The sequence below is a fragment of the Pristis pectinata genome, chromosome 35, assembly GCF_009764475.1.
Source record: "Pristis pectinata isolate sPriPec2 chromosome 35, sPriPec2.1.pri, whole genome shotgun sequence".
Taxonomy (NCBI): Eukaryota; Metazoa; Chordata; class Chondrichthyes; order Rhinopristiformes; family Pristidae; genus Pristis; species Pristis pectinata.
In genome coordinates, this window is record NC_067439.1 from 13,404,771 (window position 1) to 13,429,556 (window position 24,786).

At 43.3% G+C, this 24,786-nt stretch overlaps 1 protein-coding gene across 1 annotated transcript; it reads left to right on the top strand.

The window, feature by feature from the left end:
• Window positions 1-3,032: 3,032 nt before the first annotated feature.
• On the top strand, window positions 3,033-23,710 carry nkpd1 (NTPase, KAP family P-loop domain containing 1). Its single transcript, XM_052044315.1, has 3 exons — window positions 3,033-3,147; window positions 14,355-14,483; window positions 18,823-23,710. Exons 1-3 carry the CDS (start codon window positions 3,126-3,128, stop codon window positions 20,481-20,483), a joined length of 1,812 nt encoding a protein of 603 aa, XP_051900275.1. The 5' UTR covers window positions 3,033-3,125; the 3' UTR covers window positions 20,484-23,710.
• Window positions 23,711-24,786: the final 1,076 nt, after the last annotated feature.

Here is a 24,786-nt window from a genome sequence, read left to right on the forward strand (position 1 = left end):
GTTGCAGGGGATGGGATGGAATCTGTGGCCAGAAAAGATAATGGGGGGGCGTGGGTCTTTTCTCCACTAGACCACTGCCTCATAAGTCTCCAGATCAACTCCTGACTTCTTGCCCAGAAAACACTTGAGGTGAAATTGGGCACAGTAGTACCTGTTTGGGTGGCAGGTACACTCGTGGAGCACTGAGATAGCATCAGCGACAAACGTATTGCTGTTGCTCAAATTGTACCTGATGCCAATGTGGTGAGGTCACGCTGGGATGGTCCAGGTATGAGTCATGGTCAAAACATGGGTCAGGTGTGATCTGAGGCCATGTCCAAGCCCAGGATACTTGGGACCAAGCTTGGGTCTGATGGTAGGAAGGCACGGATGTGCCTCCTGCCATTCAGCAGTCTGAGTGTGCAAGAGCAGGTTGGTGATACGTGGATTGCCAGTAGTGGGAACCGCCCACCAAAAACAGGGCCGGGAGCTTCTGCTTAGCTCTATGGAGGGCTCTGAGTCCCAGCAGTGGCCGGTTGGACCGGTGACTGATCAGAGAAAAGCAAACTCTGGGACTGCTGTTCATTCATGGTGTGGAAAATGTGACTGGTTTTACCCAATTAGTTCTTGAAGTAAACAACTAACAAAACTAAGGGTTGTTCACCTCAGTGAGTGGGACCTTGTGAAAGACCACCATTCTAAAACAACACAAGGATGAACTATGAGGCAATACACAAAGCAAAGCTTATAGCAAGCACATCCAAGCTAACACTGGAGCATGCTGACTCTTTGTGAGATGCTCTCAGCAGTTCCATTCATTACATCTATTATAATTGTTCTACTCTTTTATATTTAAATTCTAAGACAGTAAGAATTACTCTTTCTTTGTAATTGTAACATTATCTTCTGTTTTCCTTTTTACTACCCTGATGTACAGTATTTATGTATGGAACGATCTGTCTGGATGGCACACAGTCAAATGCTTTTCACTGTACATGTGACGATAATAAACCAATACCAATACGAATGTACAAAATGTAAAAGCAAAGATACAAGGGCGGACTTAAAAACTCAGTTGTCCGAAGTAATACATTCCAATTCACGGCACAGGTAAGTGAAAGAGAAAGACTTGCATTTACATAGTGCCTTTCACAACCTCAAGCGTCCCTGGAACTCTCACATTTTTGGAGAAGGGCAAAAGTGGAATAAAATGTTTGGAAGAGGAGAAATGCCATTTGAATTGAAGCCTCGTTTTACCACAATAAAGTTTGATTCCCAATATTATTTGAGGGAGGAGAGAAGGTCAAACACACCAACAACAACCTCCGGTGCTGTCTGTGTGGAGTTTGCATGTTCTCCCTGTGACCAGGTGGGTTTCCCCGGGGTGCTTTGGTTTTCTCCCCCCCAGTCTCAAAAACATGCAGGTTGGTGGGTTAATTGACCACTGTAAGTTGTCTCCAATGTGTAGATGAGTGGTGGAATCTGGAGAGAGTTGGTTGGAATGTGGGAGAATAAAATGGGTTTTGGGGTAGGATTTGTGGAGAAAACAAACTGGTGCTTAATGGTCAGCACAGACTCTGTGGGCTAAATGGCCTGTTTCAGTGCTTTATCTCTCTATGACTGGATGGCACAGATCAACAGCTTAATGTCAGAGGTGGAAAAACCTTTAGAGGCGATAATCCAGAACAAAATTAACTGCTGCTGCTGAATGTGTGGGATAATAAATGGATCCAGCATGGATTTATTAAATGGCTGACTGCCTCCTTAACATCGTAAATGGGTCGATGAGGACAATGTGCTGGTATTGTGCATATGAACTTCTGAAAGGCATTTGACAAAGCATTACCTAAGAGACAACTTAGCTGAGCTGGGGCCCATTGAACTACAGGGGCAGCTCAGCAGAGATTCAAAACTGGCCAAGAATGAAGAGCAGAAAAAAAGAAGTGAATGGCTATTAATCCTGATGGTGTTATCCAGTGGTTTTCCCAAGATTACTGTTCGTTTTGATATATCACTGATCTAGACCTACTTTTACAGTTCATAATATCAGTCCAAAAGATAGTAGAAAGAATTGTGAAATGGGCAAACACAAGGTAGATCAAATTAATATATGAAGTGAAACATTTTAGTTGGAAGGATAAACAAAAAGGCAGCATGAAGGAATTGTAACATCTAAAAGGGCTGCAGAAACAAGGAGAGCTGGAGTCGTAGACCAACAGAGCCTTGAAGGTGGCAGACAAGTTAGCAAGGCTACCGAAACTTCACGCGATATGCTTGATCTTATTAAATGTACAACATTGGCATCAACCCAACTATGTGAACAGGTACGTCCTGTTCACATAAAAAAGCAGGATAAATCTAATCCAGGTAATCAACTTCTAATGGTCTATTGTCAATCATCAGTAAAGGAAGGTATTGTCCACAGTGCTATCAAGTGGTACCTGCTCTTCAAGAACCTGCACACTGCTTCCCTGTTTGGGTTTTACTTGGACCACTCAACTTCAGACCTCATCTGAGCCTTGGTCCAAAAGGGGATCAAAGAGCTGAATTTCAGAAGTGAGTGAGAGTGACTGCCCTTGATGTCAAGACTGCACTTAACTGAGTGTGGTAATAAGAAGCCCTGGTAAAACTGAAGTTAATGAGCATCCAAGGCAAATCACTGCAGTGGCTGGAGTCATACATCACACAAAGGAAGGTGGTTGTGGTTGTTTGAGGCCAATTATCTCGGACCAGGAGATGTCCTGGGCCCAAACTAAGCACAATGTTTAATTCCACTTTTACCTCCTAAGCAAATGAAACCAGTCCAACCTGCATGCAGCAAGTTCTAGACAACTTTTAGATTTGGGCTGATAAGCAAATCACAAATTAGGCTTTACCTGGAGTATAGTGTTCCATCCTAATGTCAAACAGCAACAAAGATATCAAGAGAGCAAGGATGATGTAATTGACTGTGAAAATAACATGACGAAGTTACCACACCTCTTCTGAGTGCTTGTGATTTGTAACTCAGGTAGAACCACTTATTTTCACAACAGAGACTGCAGCAGCTGATCACAACCGGAAGCTTGAGATTCTTGATTTATAGAAGTTCCCTGTCGGCAGCATTCACTTTTGCTTCATCTCAACAGGAAGCAGCACAAGCCAGGATGTCCAGAGATGAATGCAATGGTAAGAAAACGCTTCAAATCTGGCTTGGGGAATTTGTCATTGCGCTGTTGGATCTGATTGGTTAGCCAGTTTACTGTGGTTGGGACTTAATAACTACATCTCCATATCCTTACAAGTAAATCTAATTTCTCTTGTCTCTCTCACAGATCTCATCTGGTAACTGCTACTTTGTGTTATTATATTTTGGTATTCATACTCACGACAAATAATGACTGAAATGGAATCATTTAAGTTGTTGTAAATATTTTGGAGAGTTCCAATGCCACGAAGATGGGTTTAATAATCTCCTTCAACTGTAATATAAGATAAGATTTCTTTATCAGTCACATGTACATTGAAACACACAGTGAAATGCATCTTTTGCGTAGAGTGTTCTGGGGCAGCCCGCAAATGTCGCCACGCTTCCGGCGCCAACATAGCATGCCCACAACTTCCTAACCCGTACGTCTTTGGAAAGTGGGAGGAAACTGGTGCACCCGGAGGAAACCCACGCATACACGGGGAGAACGTACGAACAGACAGTGGCCAGAATTGAACCCGGATCGCTGGCGCTGTAAAGCATTACGCTAACCGCTACACCCAGAAAGCTGGAGGAACTCAGTGGATCAGGCAGCATCTATGGAGGGAGATGGACAGTCGACATTTCAGGTTGAGACTCTTCATCTGTCCATTTCCCTCCGTAGACACTGCCTAACCTGTTGAGTTCCTCCAGCTCTTTGTGTGTTGCTCCAGATTTCAGCATCTACAGTCTCTTGTGTCTTGTAATTTTGTAATCTTGAGCAGTTCAAATTGGTACGTTTAAACTGCATATGAGTCCCCTGCACACTGAGTGTAATGCTACTAACCTGCCCGCTTCCGAACTCTTTAATATCCCACCCACTCTAACCTGACTCTCCCATTCATTCTTTACAACACTCAATTAATAAACTCCCTTTGAAGGCACTCGCTGCTCGTTCTTCAACTAGTTTTTGCTGAGAAATGGTTGTAGGAGCAAGAACGAGATTTCTACTTATGATAATGACAGTGAAATTACAAAAAGAAATTGGTTGTGGATGAATGAAACTTTCAGCACTGAGAAACCAATGTGACTTCCTGAAATGGGCTCGCCCAAAGCCCGAGGAAGAATTCAAATCACACCTCTCCTGTATGCAACATTACCGAGTGATTTTTCTGATTTTTCCCCTCACAACTTGTTGTGCTATTGACTCGGTAATGTTGCATCTGATAATGCTCAAAATCTAACATAAAAAACAGAAAAATTTTGGAAATACTCATCAGGTCAGGCAATGTCTGTGAAGGAGGAACAATTAACATTTCAGAACAATGTTAACTCTGTTTCTTTTTCCATAGGTGCTGTTTGACCTGCTGAATGTTTCCAGCATTTTCTGTTTTCACCCAACTACTGTAGTAAATTCCACACTCTGAGTAAAGCAGCTTCTCTTGAAATTCCTAATGGATTAATTAGTAGGTATTGTATATTTGTAATCCTTAGGTCTTATTTGCAAGAAAAACTACTTGAGAAATTGGTAAGTGCTGGAAGGTGTATATTGGGATTGCAATGGGCAATGAAATGAGCAATTAGTATTGACCTGCAGGATGTACACAAAATTTGTCTCTCCATCTCTCCATCTTGACTTCAGTGTCCAGTAGGTAAACCTCATCATTTACTTACTCAGTGTAAATGCGCAGGACACAATTAATGAACATTTGGCACCAGGCGAACGAGCTGATTGAAGACATGCCTGTATCCCATAATAAGGAGAGAGTCTGTGGCTCAATTTGGTGATGTAGGTTAGGTACTGGAAGCCTGCTCAAAGCTAGAGAAGAATGCAAGGTCCTGCTCTGGAAACATTGGTCTATATCAAGAGGGGAAGGAGGACCTCTATATGCCAGGAAAGGAGGCTGAGAGACAAGGGGCAGTGTGGGAAGGTCATATGGTCATGGTCAAGGTCAGTGTGGATGTCATCTACTCTACTGATAACTCTACTACCAGACTCACAAACTGCTCCTTGCGATACTCTCCCATTACTCATCAAATAACACATGCTCCACCACAGTCTCATACCCGTCATTCACAGCTTTCATGCATTCTCCAACTATTTGTCATGGCAGGCAGCTCACTCAAATACCGTGCAGGACGCTCTCTGCTACACCTTCCTCTCTCTTGAAGGAGAAATTGCAATGCAAGCCTGTGCCAGAACTGGCAAAGCAGCTGAGGGAGAGTGCAGATCAAACAGCTCACCGTCGTTGAGGATAGAGTGCTGGCCATTATTTCACGAGCTGCTGGAGTCTATGACCAGCAATAGTGCGAGGACAAAGAGTGCAGTGCAGGACTGGTTGCACCTGGACTGGAAGGGTCCAACATCCCTTGGTGGAGTGGGGTAGCAGGTGTTTGCTACTGTCGTTGGGGAGGGTTTAAACTACTTCAGCACAGAATTGACACAAGCTGGAGTACAATAGGGGAGAGGAATAGGCACATGTAGAAGGGTCAGCCTTAGCCAGAGCATACATAGATTTGGCAGAGTACATGGGAGGGATGCAAGGCTGAAGTCTGACACGTAAGGCTGATGAACCAAGTGATTAACACACAGGAATATGATATCCTTGCCATTATGGAGACATGGTTGATAGATGAGCTGAACTGGCAACTCAACATTCCAGGGTTTATTGTCAGCTGTGATGTGGAGGGGGGAAGAATGAAGGAGGTAGCACTCTATTATTAATCATGAGTCATACAGCATGAAAACATGTCCTTTGGTCTACCAGGTCCACGCCAACCAATAAGTACACAGTTACACCAATCTTACACTAACCCTTTTTTATTCTCCTCACATTCCCAACAACTCTCCCCAGATGCTACCATTCACCTGCACATCAAGGGAAATTTAAAGTGGCCAATTGACGTACCAACCCACATGTCTTTGGGATGTGGGAGGAAATAGGAGTACCCGGGGGAAACCCACGCAGTCATAGGGAGGACGTGCAAACTCTGTACAAGCTCTATCAGTTGTGCAGTAATGAGGGAGAATATGCTGGAAGATTCTTCAAATGAGGCCATAAGGCGGCAATCAATTAGCTGAGGTGTACTTCAGACCTTTAAGAGTCAGTGGGAGATAGAGGAGCAGCTAAGTATGCAAAGCACAGAGAAGTGTAAAAGCAATAGGGTATTTTGAGAGGACTAATAAAACTAAGAAATGCACAATGAATGGCAGGAGCACTGAGGAACTGAGGGACATTGGTGCACAATGTCCAAGGATCGCTGAAGGCAACAGCAGAGGTAGATAAAGTGGTTAAGAAGGCATGCTGAATACTTGCCTTCATTAGCCAGGCATACAATATAAGAGCAAGGTCATGTTATCACTGTATGATACATTAGTTTGACCAGAGCTGGAGAACTGTGTACAGGTCTGGTCACCACAGTATAGGAAGGATATGATTACACTGGAGAGGGTGCAAAGGAGATTCACCAGATATTGTCTGGGATGAAGCATTTCAGCTATGAGGAGAAACTGGATAGACTGGGTTTATTTTCCTTGAATGCAAATTTCATTGGCATGACACCATTTTTTCTGGTATTGCCTGAGTGGACTTCCAGGCTGAAAAGTAGGCATTACTCCAGGTATGGTTGTAACTGTGCAATGGCAGCGAGACTTCCTTACCTGTACTTGCAACATACCATTTGCCTTCCTAATTTCTTGCTGTATCTGTATATTTACTTGTTCTGAACTAACAAATCAAGATTCCTCTGTAGACTAACACGTAATAGTTTACAATCATAAAACAAAATCCCTTTTTCCATTCACGTGTATATCCCTTGAGAAATTCTTTGTACCCTCCTCACTGCTGGCTTTCCCACCTATCTTTGTATTATCAATGAATTTGGATACGTTGCTCGCTGCCTTTTCATCCAAGATTAATTTCACCTTGCAAGTCAGGAGTTGGAGCGAGGTTTGGAGCGGGACCTTTGAAAAGAGGTGAGTCTCTGTGCCTGAGCTTGTGAGTTTCACCTTGCAGAGTCAGGAGTTGGAGCCAGATCTGGAGCGGGATCTTTGATAAGAGGCGAGTCTCTGTGCCTGAGCTTGTGAGTTTCACCTTGCAAGAGACTACACCAGGCACATTTGCAAATTGTTACCTGCTGATTGGCTTATTCACAGCAGCAAATAAAGGGAAGGCAAGTATAAGTGGAGCAGCCATTTTGGGAGTGGTGATTGTGTGAGTGGATGGTGTTAGAGTAGGGAGCTGAGGCTTTGGTTCAAAAGGTTTCAGGGAGAAGAGGCTAAGGTAAGTCTCTGGTAGGTTCCTTTCTTTCTTTGTTATGGTGTTCCCTTTAGTGCAGAGTAATGAGAATGGCTTCAGGGTCAGTGGTGTGTTCAGCTTGTGAGATGTGGGAGCTCTGGGAGACATCTGGTCTCCCTGATAACTACATCTGCATGAGGTGCATCCAGCTGCAGTTCCTTATAGACCATGCTAGGGAACTGGAGCTGCAGCTGGATGACCTTCGGCTCCTACAGGGATACCGAGGAGTACATAGACAAGAGCTACAGGGAGGCAGTCACTCTAAGGCTGCAGGAGGCAGGTAGCTGGGTGACTGTCAGGAGAAAGATAGAGAATAGGCAGGTAGTGCAGAGTACCCTGTGGCTGTTCCCCTCAATAACAGGTGTACTGCTTCTGATACTGTTTGGGGGAGGGGGGGGGGAGGGAAACAACCTACCAGGGGAAAGCCACAGTGATCAGGTCTCTGGCACTGAGCCTGGTCGTGTGGTTCAGGAGGGAAGCTGAGGGGGAGAACAGCAGATTGGCAGTGATAGGGGATTCCATAGTAAGGGGGGCAGACAGGAGATTCTGTGGATGTGAAAGAGACTCCCGGATGGTATGTTGCCTCCCTGGTGCCAAGGTCAGGGACGTCTCTGATCGGGTCCACAGCATTTTGAAGAGGGATGTTGAACAGCCAGAGGTTGTGGTACATATTGGTACCAATGACATAAGTAGGAAAAGAGATGAGGTTCTGAAGAGGGAATATAGGGAGTTAGGTAGGAAGCTGAAAAGCAGGACCTCGAGGATAGTAATCTCTGGATTGCTGCCTGTGCCATGTGCCAGTGAGGGTAAGGATAGGATGATTTGGCAGATGAATGTGTGGCTGACAAATTGGTGCAGGGTTTCAAATTTGTTGATCATTGGGATCTCTTCTGGGGAAAGTACAACCTGTACAAAAGGGACAGGTTACACCTGAACTGGAGGGGGACCAATAGTCTTGCGGGCAGGTTTGTTGGAGCTGTTGGGGAGGGTTTAAACTAGTTTCCCAGGGGGATGGGAAACAGAGTGATAGGTCAGAGGTTGGTGCATTTAGAGTACAAGTAGATGCAGAGTGTAGAACAACTGTGAGGAAGGATAGGCAGTTGAAAGGGCAAAATTGCAGTCAGTTGGATGGGCTGAAGTGTGTCTACTTTAACGTGAGAAGTATCAGGAACAAGGGTGAACTTGGAGTGTGGGTAAGTACGTGGAACTATGATATGGTGGCCATTACAGAGACTTGCTGTCACAAGGCCAGGAATGGCTGCTGGGTATTCCGTGGTTTAGATGTTTCAAAAGGGACAAGGGTGGAGGTAAAAGAGGTGGGGGAGTGGCCTTGCTGATCAGGGACAGTCACAGCTGTAGAAAGGGAGGATGTCCTGGAGGAATTGTCCACTGAGTCAGTGTGGGTAGGAGTCAGAAACAGGAAGGGAGTGATCACTCTATTGGGAGTATTCTACAGAGCCCCCCAATAGTAGCAGAGGACTCTGAGGAGCAGATCGGGAGGCAGATTCTGAGGTGCAAAAATAACAGGGTTGTTGTCATGGGTGATTTCAACTTCCCTAATATTGATTGGCACCTCCTTAGTGTAAAGGGGATTGATGGGAAGGAGTTTGTTCAGTGTGTACAGGAAGGATTCCTGACAGAGTATGTGGACAGGAAGAGAGGCCATACTGGACCTGGTACTAGGCAATGAGCCTAATCAGGTTTCAGATCTCTCAGTGGGAGAGCATTTTGGAGATAGTGACCATAACTCCTTGACCTTTACCATCGCCTTGGAGAGGGATAGGAGCAGACGATATGGGAAAGTATTTAACTGGGAGAGGGGGAATGATGATGCTGTTAGGCAGGAACTTGGGAGCATAAATTGGGAACAGATGTTCTTGGGGAAGTGCGCAGCAGAAATGTGGAGGTTGTTTAAGGAATACTTGCATGGGGCTCTGGATAGGTTTGTCCCATTGAGGCAGGGTAAGGATGGTAGAGTGAAGGAACTGTGGTTGACATGAGATGTAGAATATCTTGTCACGAGGAAGAAAGAAGCTTACCTGAGGTTTAGAAAGCATGGATCAGGCAGGGCTCTGGAGAGTTACAAGATATCCAGGAGGGAGGTTAAGAATGGACTTAGGAGAGCTAGAAGGGAGCATGAGAAGTCCTTGGCGAGTAGGATCAAGGAAAACCCAAAGGCGTTCCACACGTATGTGAAGAATAAGAGGATGACTAGAGTGAGGGTAGGACTGATCGGGAATAAGAGGAAACGTGCCTGGAGTCGGAAGAGGTAGGGGAGGTCCTTAATGAATACTTTGCTTCAGTATTCACCAGAGAGAAACCTTGACATTTGAGGATGGCGTATGACAGACTGATATGCTAGGGCACGTTAACATGAGGAAAGAGGATGTGCTGGAACTATTGAGAAACGTTAGGATAGATGAGTCCTCAGGGCTGGACGGGATACATCCAAAGTTATTACAGGAAGTGAGGGAAGAGATTGCTGCGCCTTTGGCAATAATCTTTGCGTCCTCACTGGCCACAGGAATAGTACCAGATGATTGGAGGGTGACAAATGTTGTTCCTTTCCTTAGGAAAGGGAGTAGGGATAACCCTGGGATTTACAGACCAGTGTGTCTTACTTCAGTGGTGGGCAAATTATTGGAGAAGATTCTTAGAGACAGGATTTATGGGCATTTAGAGAAGTATTGACTGATTAGGGACAGTCAGCATGGCTCACGAGCCTGATTTGAATTCTTTGAGGATGTGACAAAGCACATTGAAAGTAGAGCAGTGGATGTGGTGTATGTGGATTTTAGTAAGGTGTTTGATAAGGTTCCTCATGGAAGGCTTATTCAGAAAGTCAGGAGGCATGGGATCTAGGGAAACTTGGCTGAGTGGATTCAGAATTGGCTTGCTCATAGAAGACGGAGTGGTGGTAGATGGAGTGTATTCTGCCTGGAGTTTGGTGACCAGTGGTGTTCTGCAGAGATCTGTTCTGGGACCCCTGCTCTTTGTGATTTTTATAAATGACTTGGATGAGGATGTGGAAGGGTGGGTTAGTAAGTTTTCTGATGATACAAAGGTTGGTGGTGTTGTGGATAGTGTAGAAGTTTGCTGTAGATTACAACAGGATATTGACAGATTGCAGAGCTGGGCTGAGAAGTGGCAGATGGAGTTCAACCTGGAAAAGTGTGAAATTATGCACATTGGAAGATCAAATTTGAAGACAGAATACAAGGTTAATGGCAGAACTCTTAGCAGTGTGGAGGAACAGAGGGATCTGGGGGTCCACATCCACAGGTCCCTCAAGGTTTCCACGCAGGTTGATAGGGTTGGTAAGAAGGTGTATAGAGTGTTGGCCTTCATTAGTCGGGGTATTGAGTTCAAGAGCCACGAGGTGATGTTGCAGCTCTATAGAACTCTGGTCAGACCATACTTGAAGTATTGTGTTCAGTTCTGGTCACCTCATTATAGAAAGGATGTGGAAGCTTTAGAGAGGGTGCAGAGGAGATTTACCAGGATGCTGCCTGGATTGGAGAGCATGTCTTATGAGGATAGGTTGAGCGAGCTAGGGGTTTTCTCTTTGGAGAAGATGATGAGAGGTGACTTTATAGAGGTGTACAAGATAAGAGGCATAGATCGAGTGGACAGTCAGAGACTTTCTCACAGGGTGACAGGGGCTAACACGAGGGGACATAATTTTAAAGTGATTGGAGGAAGGTATAAGGGGGATGTCAGGGGTAAGTTTTTTTACACAGTGGTGGGTGCATGGAATGCACTGCTGGCAGAGGTTATGGGGGCAGATACATTAGGGACATTTAAGAGGCTCTTAGACGGACACATGAATGATAGAAAAATAGGGGGCTACGTGGGAGGGAAGGGTTAGGTAGATCTTAGAGTGGGATAAAATGTCAGCACAACATTGTGGGCCGAAGGGCCTGTACTGCTGGAGTGTTCTATGTTCTATGTAAAGTGTGAATAGCTGAGGATCCATTTGTGAAAGGCTGTCAACCTGAAAAAGACCAATTTATTCCCACACTGTTTCAACTCATACCCTATCCATGCTCCCAACTCCCTGAACTCTTACTTCCTGGGATGGGACAACCATTTATATGGTATCTTACCTAATGCCATTTGAAATTTCAGATGTATCACATCTGCTGGTTCCACCCTCCTGGTTACATCCTCAAAAAAAACTATCAGTTTTGTCAAACACAGTTTTCCTTTTAGCAACACATAAAACACTGAAGGAACTCAACGGGTCAGGCAACATCTTTGGAGAGAAATGGACAGTCAATGCTTTGGGTTGAGACCCTTCATCTAGACTTTCTCCTTTCATATTCGTTCACTCTTCATAATCATATTTTGATTTTCTACTATTCTATCTTTTATTTGATTCCAGCATGTTGCAGACCAAAGATGTCAGAGTGAGATCTTGTATCTTTTATACATTCGTGCTAATGTCAGAGGCAATGAGGGAATGAAGGAACATTCAGGATGGAAGTTCAGCTTGCTTTGTTCTGGATGGTGTTAAGCACCTTGAATGTTATTGGAACTGCTCACATCTAAGGAAGTAATGAAAACTCCATAACACTTCTGATTTGCACAGTATAGATGGGGGGAAAGACTTTGGAGAGTCAGAGGTTGAATTATGTCCTGTGGAATGTTCAACCTTCTATAGCTGCAAAAATTATGTGGATGCTCCAGAAGTATCTGGTCAATAGGAACCCCACCCACTTTTCAAGAATATTGATAGTAACACATTTGGTAATGGCAATAGTAATACTGTTGAATGCCAAATAAGTGACTATAATATTTTGTTGGAGATGGTTATTGCCTTGCACACTTGTAGCACAAACAATATTTACCACTTGTATTTGACCTAGTCTTCTGCATACATGAATGGATTATTTCATTCCCTAAACAGCAATTCTTTGCAGGATTATCTTCACTGGAAGGATAAAACTATCAGCCTACTTCTGGTTTTGTGCCTAGAAAGGGCACCTGATGTTACCTCCTCCTCTTCCTTCTCCTTCCTTTTCTCCTGCTCCAATAGCTCCTGCTCCTCAAGTGAGCCCATATAACTGTCAGGCTACAGAGAATTCATCAGACAAACTGAGACTCCACCTCTGCACTGAAATGCAAGACACCACCTAAGCGGTCCAACAGCAGAAATGTCAATTGATTGCTCGATTCAGTAAGGGTGGCGATGTGACTCTTGTTATATCCACACTTCCTTGTGCACCATTTTCAGATAAGTGTGAGGAATCTCAGGTGATGACCACAACTGTAAGTATCTGCCCTTTGGTCTTTGCTGGCTAAAGGAATCAAGGCTGCTTTTGATCACCATTACCTCTCTCCCATTGTTGCAGATGAGCTGGATGCCCAGGGACATATCCTTGATGTCTGATCAATACTCATTATATATATTACTGGCACAAAGCATCAAATGCAGTCCTATGGGATTGGTACTAAAAGCATCCCTATAATGGGTACATCAGATAACTGAACTCTCATAGTTACAATTGCCAGTTCTGCTATAATGATTACCTCCATTAAGATTCACCCTCTGTTTATAACTTTAATAGATATTGTATGTATTGATTTGATAGAAATGATTTACAGTAAATGGAAAGCAATTAATACAATTGGATGGTCAGTTGGACATATCCTTTCAGTTTGTGGGAAAAAAACACCAAGGGGTTTCTGATGCTGAACCCTCAGTGTGAAGTGGGTGCTCTCAATACCTCCTTGAATCACTGGGAAATCCACTACTTTAAAATCTTTACTGCCCACCTCCCGAGGAGAAGATGTGGGATGTGGCAGATCTCTGAAGCTCCTGGTCTCCCTTCAGGTAATTACTCCTCTGCTGTTAATGTGCATTCTTTTATGGATACAGGTTGTGTTGTGACCTTCTGATATATTGCTTACTCTGTGAGTCCTCTCATCCTCCTGTTTTTCATGCTGAAGACCTACAGGAGTGGCCATCTACACTCCCCATCTGGATGGAACTGATGCAGGATCAAGGAAAACTCGATCTCAAGGTGGTGCAACTCCTCAACTCTTCTTAATCGTGTACAAGGAAATCCAGCAAATGGACATGTCCAACTTCCAACCCCACCACCCCATTCTCTCTCTACCAAACCTATATAATGAACAATCTCTTTAATCAGAATCAAGTTTATTATCATGGACATATGATGTGAAATTTGTTGTTTTGTGGCAGCAGTACAGTGCAAGACATAAAATTTACCATAAATTACATAATAAATAAATAGTGCAAAAAAAACAAGATAGTGTTCATGGACTGTTCAGAAATCTGATGGCAGAGGGAAAGAAGCTGTTCCTAAATCATTGAGTGTGGGTCTTCATGCTCCTGTACCTCCTCCCCGATGGTAGTAATGAGAAGAGGGTGTGTCCCGGATGGTGAGAATCCTTAATAATGGAGGTCACCTTCTTGAGGCACTACCTCTTGATGCCTCGATGGTGGGGAGGGTTGTGCCCGTGATGGAGCTGGCTGAGTCTACAACCCTCTGCAGCCTCTTATGATCCTGTGTATTGGAGCCTGCATACTAGGCTGTGATGCAACCAGTCAGGATGCTCTCCACCGTACATTTGTAGAAATTTGTAAGTCTTTGGTGACATACCAAATCTCCTCAAACTCCTAACGAAGTAGAGCTGGTGGTGTGCCGCCTTCATGATTGCATCAATGTGTTGGGCCCAGGATAGATCCTCCAAGATGTTGATGCCCAGGAACTTGAAGCTTTGAACTAAATACCTCTCGTAGGATAGTGGGGTGGGAAGGAATGGACACAGGGTGGGGAGCGTGTAGTTATCCCTGCTGCCAAATCCTAGATTCCTGATGTATGATTGACAGTCATCCTCTCATTGTCCATTAATTACTCTTTTTACTGGATTAACTCTTTTAGGTCAAACTCTGTATGATAGTTATGCAACCTGCCTTGCTAGAGCTCTGTGCTATGTCCCCACTCCGATGACAGTTGGGTTATATGCACCGTGGGGATCGGGAATCAACTGTCTTCTGCAAAATATAGAAAGTAAGTTCACTGTTTCAGCCAATTAATTATTCATCTTCCAAGTTCTAATTGGAAAACCAAATGTCTGTTTCATAGGATAGTCATTTGTTCTTGTCCTAATACAAGTTCAAGAATTAAAAAATACTATGATGTCTAATCAATACACATCATATCAATTATTGGCACAAAGCATCAAATGCAGTCCCATGAGATTGGCACCAAATGCATCCCTACAATGGGCACATCAGGATAACTGAACTCCCATGGTTACAATTGCCAGTTCTGTACAATGATAACCTCCATTAAGATTCAGCCTCTGGTTTTAAATTCGTTTTAATGGATATTGTATTGATTTGATGTATTGGCAAGCAGGTAATACAATTGGATGGTCAAGCTGATTAGAGTAGTAATAAATGGGTTTTTGAATCTCCTAAAAGGGTTCTGAATATTCAACCATCTAGACTGCATATATCTACAATGCACACGTAGATATGCATTTGTTGATGTGTCTGATTTAGGAGGCACCCTGCTTCTAATCTTTTGGTCTTTACTTTGGTTCCACCACCTTTATTTTCTGCTGGAGTAGCTCAGATAAATACACGAATCAAGTAGACTTGCAGCCTTTATCAGTGGTGGTGTCTGAATAGCAGCCTGTCTATCATTGTATGGGGCTTTACTTATTTTTCAGGATCAGGGCTTGGTTGGCAAGTAGTAGCTGCTGTCTATCCCTTATTACTCTTGAGAAGGTGGTGGTGAGCTGCCTAGGAGTCAGTCATACAACTTGGAGAAAGGCTCTTTGGCCTACCAAATCCACATTGACCAATCACTCATTTGTGTTAATTCTACACTAAACCCATTCTATTCTCCCCAAATTTCCATCGTCTCCTCAGATTCTACCACTCACGTACACACTAGGGGAAATCTAGAGTGGCCAACTACCTGTATGTCTTTGGGATCTGGGAGGAAACAGGAGCACCTGGGGGAAACCCATGTAGTCACAGGGAGAACATGCAAACTCCACACAGACAGGAGCCAAGGTCAGGAGCGAACCCAGGTCACTGGAGCTGAGAGGCAGCAGCTCTAACTGCTGTGTCATTGTGCCACCTTTCTTGAATCACTGCAATTTATCTGGTGAAAATGCTCAAACAGTACTGTGGGGATGAATTCCAGGATTTAGACTGAATGATGAAAGACCAGCAATAAACTTCCAAATCAGGATGGTGTATGGTTTGGAGAGGAACCTGCAGTGATGTTTCCATCTACCTGTTGCCCTCGTCCTCCTTGGTGGCACAGGCTGCTGTTATGGGAAATGCTGATGCCACTTTAAACTAATCCAACATACCAGTCATTTTATATACTCAAGTTAGGTTTAGCAAGTTTACATATAATCTTAGCAGGACTCTGGTGTGTGTTGATGAGGTTAATATTGTCCACCTAATAACAAGAATCAGGAGTAGCTATAGGTCTTCTGGCCCTTGGAGCCTGCTCCGTCGTTCATCAGGATTGTTGCTCATCTTCTACCTCAGCTCCATTTTCCTGCTTATCTCCCAATCCCTTGGATTCCCATATCATGGAGCAGTCCCATCAGCACATCCCATTTACTTTTACTGAAAGTGCATTCACATCCACATCCAACCACCTGGAAAAATGCTGCTCTGCCTGCCTTGTCTGTGAAATATTACTCTTCATTGTTGTTCTAGAAAAGTAATTATGCTAATCTGACATTTCTTCTTTTGCAACAATCAACAATTTGCTGTATGGATGTTTTATGCTCCCTCAATCTCCAGACTAGCCGGTACTGAGTGTGCTCATCAACAATCTGCTTCCGACTTTGTTACAAAAGCTATTGTTAAAATTCCCATGTCAGAATCAGTGAACAGACTGGCAATAGAGAGAGATGCAGACTGGGCGACCGCTTCGCTGAGCACCTTCATTCTGTCTGCTGTGGCTGTCTGGATCTCTGGGTTGCCAGCCATTTTAATTCTCCTTCCCATTTCCACACTGGCATGTTTGCTCTTGGCATTCTCTACTGCTAAGTTGAGCCCAAACACAAACTAGAGGAACAGCACCTCATTCTGCCAGGCAGCCTACAACCTGGTAGTATGGTCACTAAATTCTCCAACTTCTGGTAACTGCTCCCTTCTCTCTCCCCTCCTGATCTACCTGGCCCCCTTCACCATGTCTCTTCCCCCCTCTCCACCTGCCCATCACCCACCTTCCTCCCACTGGTTCTCTTCCCCACCTCCCTCCCTTTATTCCATACCCCACCTTCCTTTCCTGTCAGATTCCATCATCTTCAGCCCTTGTCACTTCCACCTATCACCTTCCAGCTTCTGACACCATTCACTCTCTCACCTGGATCCATCTATTACCTGCCAGTTCTTGCTCCACCCTTCCCTCCAACTCTTTATACTGGCTATCTCTCCTCCATCTTTCAGTCCAGATCGACCGAAACACCGACTGTCCATTTTCCTCCATGGATGCTGCCCAACCTGCTGAGTTCCTCCAGCATCTCATGTTGCTCCCGATTTTGGCATCCACATTCTCTTGTGTCTCCACGACTTTAAAATGTATTGATCTATGCGGACACACTGGCAAGGCCAGCAGTTATTGTCTTTCCCTTATTAGCAACCGATCATAGGACAGAATCACAGAACATTTAATACACAAGATGCTGTCAAATCATTAAAGAGCCACCCATTGCAATCCCATCTTTCAGCATTGGGTCTGCAGCCTGCAAGTAATGGCTCTTCAAATCCACATCAAAGTACTACCTAATGCTTTCTGCTTCCACCACCCTTTCAGGCAGTGAATTTTAGACCCCCACTACCCTCGTCTCCCCTCTAATCCTTCCACCAATTAATTTGTGCCCCAAGTTTTGATCTCTCTGCTGGGGGAAGGTCTCTCATGATCTAGTACATCTCAGTTGTGTCCTCTGTTCCAATCTTTCCTTGGAGCTATTATTTTCCAGTCCTGGCTACATCTTCAGAAATCTCCTCTGCATTCTCTCCCGAACAATCACATTTTTCCGGTAATGTGGTGACCAAATATGTAGACAAGCTTTCATGTGGAATTTTATTGAAGCTGCTGGAAGTCCAGACAAAGCACAACATCAGGTCTTCAACAATAAAGCAATGGGTTACATAGAAGAATACAGCACAGTAACAGGCCCTTCAGCCCACAATGTCTGTGCCAAACACAATGCCAAATTAAACTAAATCTCTCCTGCCTGCACATGATCCATATCCCTCCATTCCCTGCAAATATATGTGCCTATCTAGCAGCCTCTTAAATGCTACTAACATCTGCTTGGACTACTACCCCTGGCAGTCCCTTCCAGGTACCTACCACTCTGTTTTTTTAAAAAACAACAACTTGTCCTGTATATCTCCTTGAAACTTTCCCCTTCTCACCTTAAATGTACGTCTTCTAATATTTGAATACTCTATCAGGAAGTTTATAAAGATTTGGTCAAGGTTTATATCTCATTCTGAAGTCATGTTGACTGGGGAGAGGGAAATAAGAGTTATCAGAAACTGGTCCCATGATAGATCAGTAAGACTATCATCTAATGGCTGGGTAGTAGGATACTGTATATGATTAGCTCCTCAGCTGAATAATGCAGGGATGCTCAGTACAATCCAAACATTGGATACTAGGCTTGAAGATGTGCACAGTGTGCTCTGTAATGTTTAATATAGCACCATGACCCTCATCTATGGATTCAATTCTTGAGATATGTCACGAGTAAATTACCTTGTCATCCAGCAGTCAACCTTTGACTTGAAATGGCATTTGTGGCAGTGGGTATTGCTGCAGAATGAAGGGGTTGTGTACACTACTGCAGAAACCGCAGAATTTGCTGTCTATGAGTGCACATCCCCTCTGACTTAGTGAAAGGAAGATCATTGAGGAAGCAGCTGAAACAGGTTGAGTCTTAGGCTTTGTCCTGGGGAATTCCAACAGCAACATCTTGGGTTGGAGTAACACACTTCCAATAAACACAGCCACCTTCCTTTGTGTGAGGTATAACTCCAACCAGTGAAGTCTTTTCCCTTTGATTCCATTGACTTCAGCTTTATGAAGGCTCCCTGCTGTCAAAGATAGTCAAATGCTACCTTGCTCCCAAAGGCAGTCAGTCCCTTCACCTCTAGAATCTATTTATTTGGACCTGGACTATGATGAGGTTTGGGGCTGAGATCTGGGCATTGGTGAGCATCTGGCCTTTACATTTAAGGTGATATTTCTCAGCATCATCTAAGAAATACTGTTGTTAACAATGCGATCAGATAGTAAAGAGTTAAATTTATATTTGGAAACTAAACATCTATTTGTCAACAATATCATTCTTCTTTTATAGAACAAATAAAAATAGAAGCACTTGACAGAGAGAAGAAGGAATTAAAGAGACTCCAGGAGAAGCCTCGGGTAGCCACTGGCTTTGGATTTATTTTGCTTTTATGGTATTTGGTTTTTCTCAAGCCGCAAATAACAGAACAGCATGAAAAGCGGAAAAATGTCCGGTTCATATTCATTCAGTTCAGTGCATGGCAGTTTGCAGGAAGTGACAAGTTGTGGGCTGGGCTCATTACCACACTCTGTGATGACATTAAGAACCAGTTTGGATGCATCCCAACTAGCATTGTTAGGGCCCTTGGTCACCAAGACACTGTTCAAAGAACAAATTCCAACAGTGAATGGGTGTCCAAAACGATTCTGGGAATTCCAGTATGGCTTATTTTCACTTCACTACTTTTTCTAGCCATTGTACTAGCATGCATTGTCTCAGTTTATGGCTTCACCCTCAGTGAGATGGGAAATAATTATGTTGCAGCAGCTGAAGGTGTTGGTTTTGGCTTAATTGGAATTTCTGCACTCATGACAATAAAAAACTCAATCATGGTAGGCAAGAATATGGTTGTCAGTCAGAAGGAAAAAATGAAGACCCTGATGAATAAATCAGACTTCAGCAGTCAGCTAGGATTCATGAATGATGTGAAGCAAGAAGTTAAAGTCCTTACCAACTTCATCCACTACATGGCGGTCTTTGAACGAAGAAAAATTCGAATAGTACTGAAAATCATGAGCCTTGACAGGTGCACTCCAGATAAAATTGTTGGTGTCCTGGATGCTATGAATATTCTTCTTTCAGATCCAGATGCCCCTTTTATTTCAATACTTGCTGTTGATCCTAGCATCATTGTAGCCTGTGTTGAGAAATCTAATAGCCTGAAAGGCATTGCAGAAAATGGCTATGAGTTCCTGAACAGGATTGTGTCACTACCGTTTTCTGTCCCTCAAATGGACACTCAGACCAAGCTCAAATATCTTCAGCGGATAGTGGATGGCAAGAATTTCCTCATGGAAGAAAACCCACCACCTAAACAAGACTTTGGACGAGTGAACAGATTCCAGAAACATTTTCCTGAAAGCAGCCCGTTGATTACTGTTTCCACTGAAAGCAACCAACCTTCCATGCAAAGAAATGGGAAGCTGACTCCGGGTTATTATATTCAACAGGCTTATCAGTGTTTAACGGACATGGATGGCGATCTCCATGAGTATGTTGAGGAGAACTTTCTGCTAATGAGGAGGATAGTAAACATAATCTCAGTCATGATTGGCCTCATGATGGAGAGGAATTTCCAAATGAGTTCCTTCCCTCCTCAGAAAATTGTTGCATGGGTCATTTTAGCAAGCAACTGGCCATGTCGTCTTAGTTGGATCTGGCAATGTTGGGAGGATGCTGAGCAAAGGAGTGAGTTAAATGAAGAAAAAGAGATTGATGACAAAATGCTTCTGTGGACCATTTACGAAAACTCCTCAGAGAAGTTTAACACAATAAAATCCTCTATCGAAAAATTGCTGGAACTGGATGGAGATCCTGAAATCTTTCAGAAGTTTCTGTCAATCAGTTACAAATTTACCGTTAAAGAGGGACAATCCATTATTCCATTTACAATTAATCTAGATCAATCTTTAAAAAGAAAGATGGAAGTGCTTCTTGCAAGAAAATTATGAGCAATCAGAATGAGAATTGTATTCTCAACTCCTGCCAATGAGAGTTCATACATTGAGAGAGACATGTTAGAAACTCAAGACTTAATTTCTCTACCAGGAATAACACAAGTATACCCCCTAACTGTTGAGTCATACTGACATGAACATACAATAGCAATCACAAGGATCAAAGGCTGGCAGGAACAGATAGATATTTCCAATGAACTGATCATACATTGTGGGAAGGCTTGAATCATTGCACCACCAACAGGAATGCTTCTACTTTGTTACTTTACTCCAGAAGAACAAACATTGGATAGTAATTTGTTTATTGCTAGTTTTGGAGGTTCAATCAAAATTCTCACTTGGATGATGAGTGATTGGCTAGCTTGCCTAAAATCATGCTTCTACCTTCATAGAATCTTATAGCACCGAAGCAGTCTACCTGACTCACTCCGCCTCTTTGAAAGAGCTATGCCATTAGTTTCACCCCCTGCTCTCTGCCCATTGCTATATTTTTTTTATTCCTTTTTCAACTATCTAGCTCTCCTTTAAGAGTCAAAATTGAATTTACTTCAGCCACTCTTTCAGGCAGCTTTTTTTTAGATTGTAATAAGTTGCTGCAAAGTAGTCTGTCATTCTCCCTCTAGCTCCTTGGCCAATTACCAAATCCTTGGTCCTTTGATTAGCAGCCTTCCTTTCATAATATATCAACTGGAATGGGGAGGGAGCACTGCACTGTCAAGGTGCTATCTTCCAAATGAGACACTAAACTGAGGCCCTGTTTACTCTCTCAGGTGGATACAAAAGAACCTGGGCCATTCTGAAGCTCTGTTGGTGATTCATTTCCAGTGGTCTCATCCTCAGTCATTAGAACATAAATTCATCAGGAAAGAGGAGCAGGAGTAGGCCACTTCCTCCCTCAAGCCTGCTTCACCAATTAACGTGATCATGGCTGATCTGCCTTTGGACTCCTCTTCTGTGTCAGTTCCCTGTTGCTCTCAATTCCCCAATTTAAAAAAATTATCTACTTACTCTTTAAATAACCCCCATGTATCTAGTCTCCACAACCCTCCAGCATGGAGAGTTCCAGAATTTCATCAAAGTGAGCAGTTCCCATGCACCTCTGTTAAATAACCTGTAACTATGTCCCCTCGTTCGATATCTTCCCACCAGTGGAAGTATCTCGACATGTACCCTATCAACCTTTAACAGATTTGATCATTATGACCTGGCTGTTTGTGGGTTTTGCCTCTGCACAATGTAGCCGCCATGTTTCCCACATTACAATAGTGACTATATGTCAAAAGCACCTCACTGGCTCTAACTCACCCTGGAATGCCCTGCAAGGTGTTCTAGAAGTACAACAGCATAGCAGCTACTACATGCACATTTTGCACAATGGCTGTGCATTAAGGCATTGGAAGTTGTGGTCCTTCTCTGAATTCAAACATGTCAATGCCTCAACACAATGTGACTGCAGTCAGTGGAACCCATCGCCATCAGCAAGTCTGCAGTCCAGGGGAATCTGCATGCCCCACTATCCTGGAGTACAAATCTGCTGTGACCAACTTAACATAGCAATATGCTGCAAACTGTGAGATGTTGCAGACCTTTTCTGCACCCGCCTGGAAACTGCCTTGTGTGGGAACTGATGAGCACCATGACCTAAGTGCCACTGGCTTTGCAGTTCTGACCTTGCTGAGCTGTTGCAGATGTGGCTGAAGCAATTGCCATATCTGGTACCTTCTGAGTCACCTCTGGTTTTGCTCTTTGCTGAGGTGCACCGGGGGGAATTGTTCCTTGAAACCCCTTCTAGGTTAGAGCCTCCTGCTGAGAGCCCTTCTCTCAGCCTCCTCCACATTCTTCTAGCAGATTGACATGCTCTGCACCCTGCCATATCATAGTGAGTACCCAGCAGAATGGCACCTAATGCACCCATGCCTGGAAGCAGCAGGATTTGGATAAAGCCTTGGAGTTGAGACACAATTCTTTATTCTGCCACATCACTCACTGGGTGCTCAGAAACAGTGACAATGCTTGTAAATGGTAACTGGTATTTCTCTGCAATAATTAGCAATGACCAAAAGGAACTGATGCATAAAGTACAGTGTGATGGTATATGATGGGACCTTACTGAAGATAATTGCTGGGTCCGTGCAAACTGAGCACAAGACATGAGCTGAATTGTTGGCCTCCAATTCAATAGCGCCGATGTCAAACCAATATTGTACAGTGACAGATATCACAATCTGTCTCCTCTGCATCCTCTGGTATGCAGATTCATCACACGTGCTACAATAATATGGCAGGTGGACCTAACGCCGGTACCAAAATACACGTGCTTATTACAGGCTAAATTTCAATCAAGTTAGCACCCACAACCCCAAAATAATGGACTGCAGGTTGCTGAATTTCATCATTTCTATATTTTTATACAAATGTCATCCAAGAAATAGATTTCAAATCCCATTCTTGTTACTTTGCCATCTCCGTACTAGGAAGTTGTAAACATAAAGGCAATAGGAAAATAAGAGACTGGTTCAAATGTGATACTTGCTACAAGAAGTATTTAAGGAAAAGCTGGGTAAATGGCTGAGGAGGAAAAAGACAAAGATATGTTATAGGGTGGGTAAAGTAAGGTGTATGAATGCTAGCATTGACCCATGGGTTGTATGTCCTATTTCTGTGCTTTTTAGGTAACTTTGCCCAACACTTTTAATTTTATAATCAATCATTGCTAAGATGAACAGCTATCTGATGCTGTGTTATTGTAAATCAGAAACTGCTTGTAGTCATGGTGACAACTTTATTATTCTTTTATGCAAGACAAATAAAAGGTATAACCTGCATTCATGTGATGCCTTTCATGCTATATTCAGAACATCATAAAGTACTTTACAACCCAACAAAATAATACTGAAATGCAATCACCGTTATAACAGAAATGCAACAGCCAATTTATTCACAGCTCGCTCCCCTGCAATGTGGGATGCTAATAACCAGATAATTTGTCTTTTGTTACAAATGTTAGTTGCTGTTCAAGCTGAATGAAATGGGGTTCTATGTTGCGATATGATGCAATGTATTATATGTAAAATGAAAATCCAGTATAAGAAGTTGGCATGATCTTCAGCAGATTCTATCACATGTAATGCAGAATCTTATAGATTTCACCATTTATTTTAACATTTTTTACTTTTTGTACTGCAGTGATTTTATAACTATAATAAAACATATATGCTTTGGACCAAGACTCCCTCTTTTCTTTCAGTGCCAAAGGAGTGAATCTACTACAATTTCTTACATTTGATATGGGGGCTTGCTGTGATGATACATCAATAAGGAACATCTAAGTTAAGTGTGAAGGTGGTGGCAAACGCTTCACAGAAACAGCACTATCACCGCCTCTTGAAGATGTTCTCGAAGGTGGGGGAGGTTGTGCCCATGATGGAGCTGGCTGAGTCTACAACCCTCTGCAGCCTCTTGTGAATCTTGCTGGAGCCATACCAGGCTGTGATGCAACCAGTCAGAATGCTCTCCACCGTACATCTATAGATATTTGCAACAGTCTCTGGTGACATAACAAATCTCCTCAAACTCCTAACAAAGTAGAGCCACTGGCGTGCCTCCTTCATGATTGCATCAATGCGTTGGGCCCAGGACAGATCCTCTGAGATGTTGATGCCCAGAAACTGGAAGCTGCTCCCCCTTTCCACCGCTGACCCCTCAATGAGGACTGGTGTGTGTTCTCCTGACTTCTCCTTCCTGAAGTCCACAATCAATTCTTTGGTCTTGCTGACATTGTGTGCGAGGTTGAAGTTATTATAATTAAGGATACCTATCATCAAAAAATTAGGTTTGGCTCACTTCAAAAGCAGATTGAAGCCAGTGAAGGGGCAGTAAAACCTACCTCACATGGGAGGAAATGACAGTGCTAGATGGATGATACAATCGATTTAATTCTTTCATCAGCACCTTGCAGCGGCAGATAATAGTGAGTTCAACATCATCAGCCGTTTCCATCAGAATCAGTTTGATCAGAGCAAACCTTAATGTGTTCCCAGAAAGAATCATTGCGATGAACAAAGTATTTCCAAACACACAAAAGTTGAAGCAATGTCACTACTAGTACAGAACACTCTTTTGTTTTATTAGAATGAACCTAATTATAATAACTTAATATTTAGAATGAACCTAGTTGAAGGATCAGTACCTCTGCAGAACACTGCTGTGATTAAAAGGACAATTTTCACTGATGGCCTTTACAATATGTCCGTAGCATTACTAAAGATATATCAACTGTGTAAATACAGATAGGAAC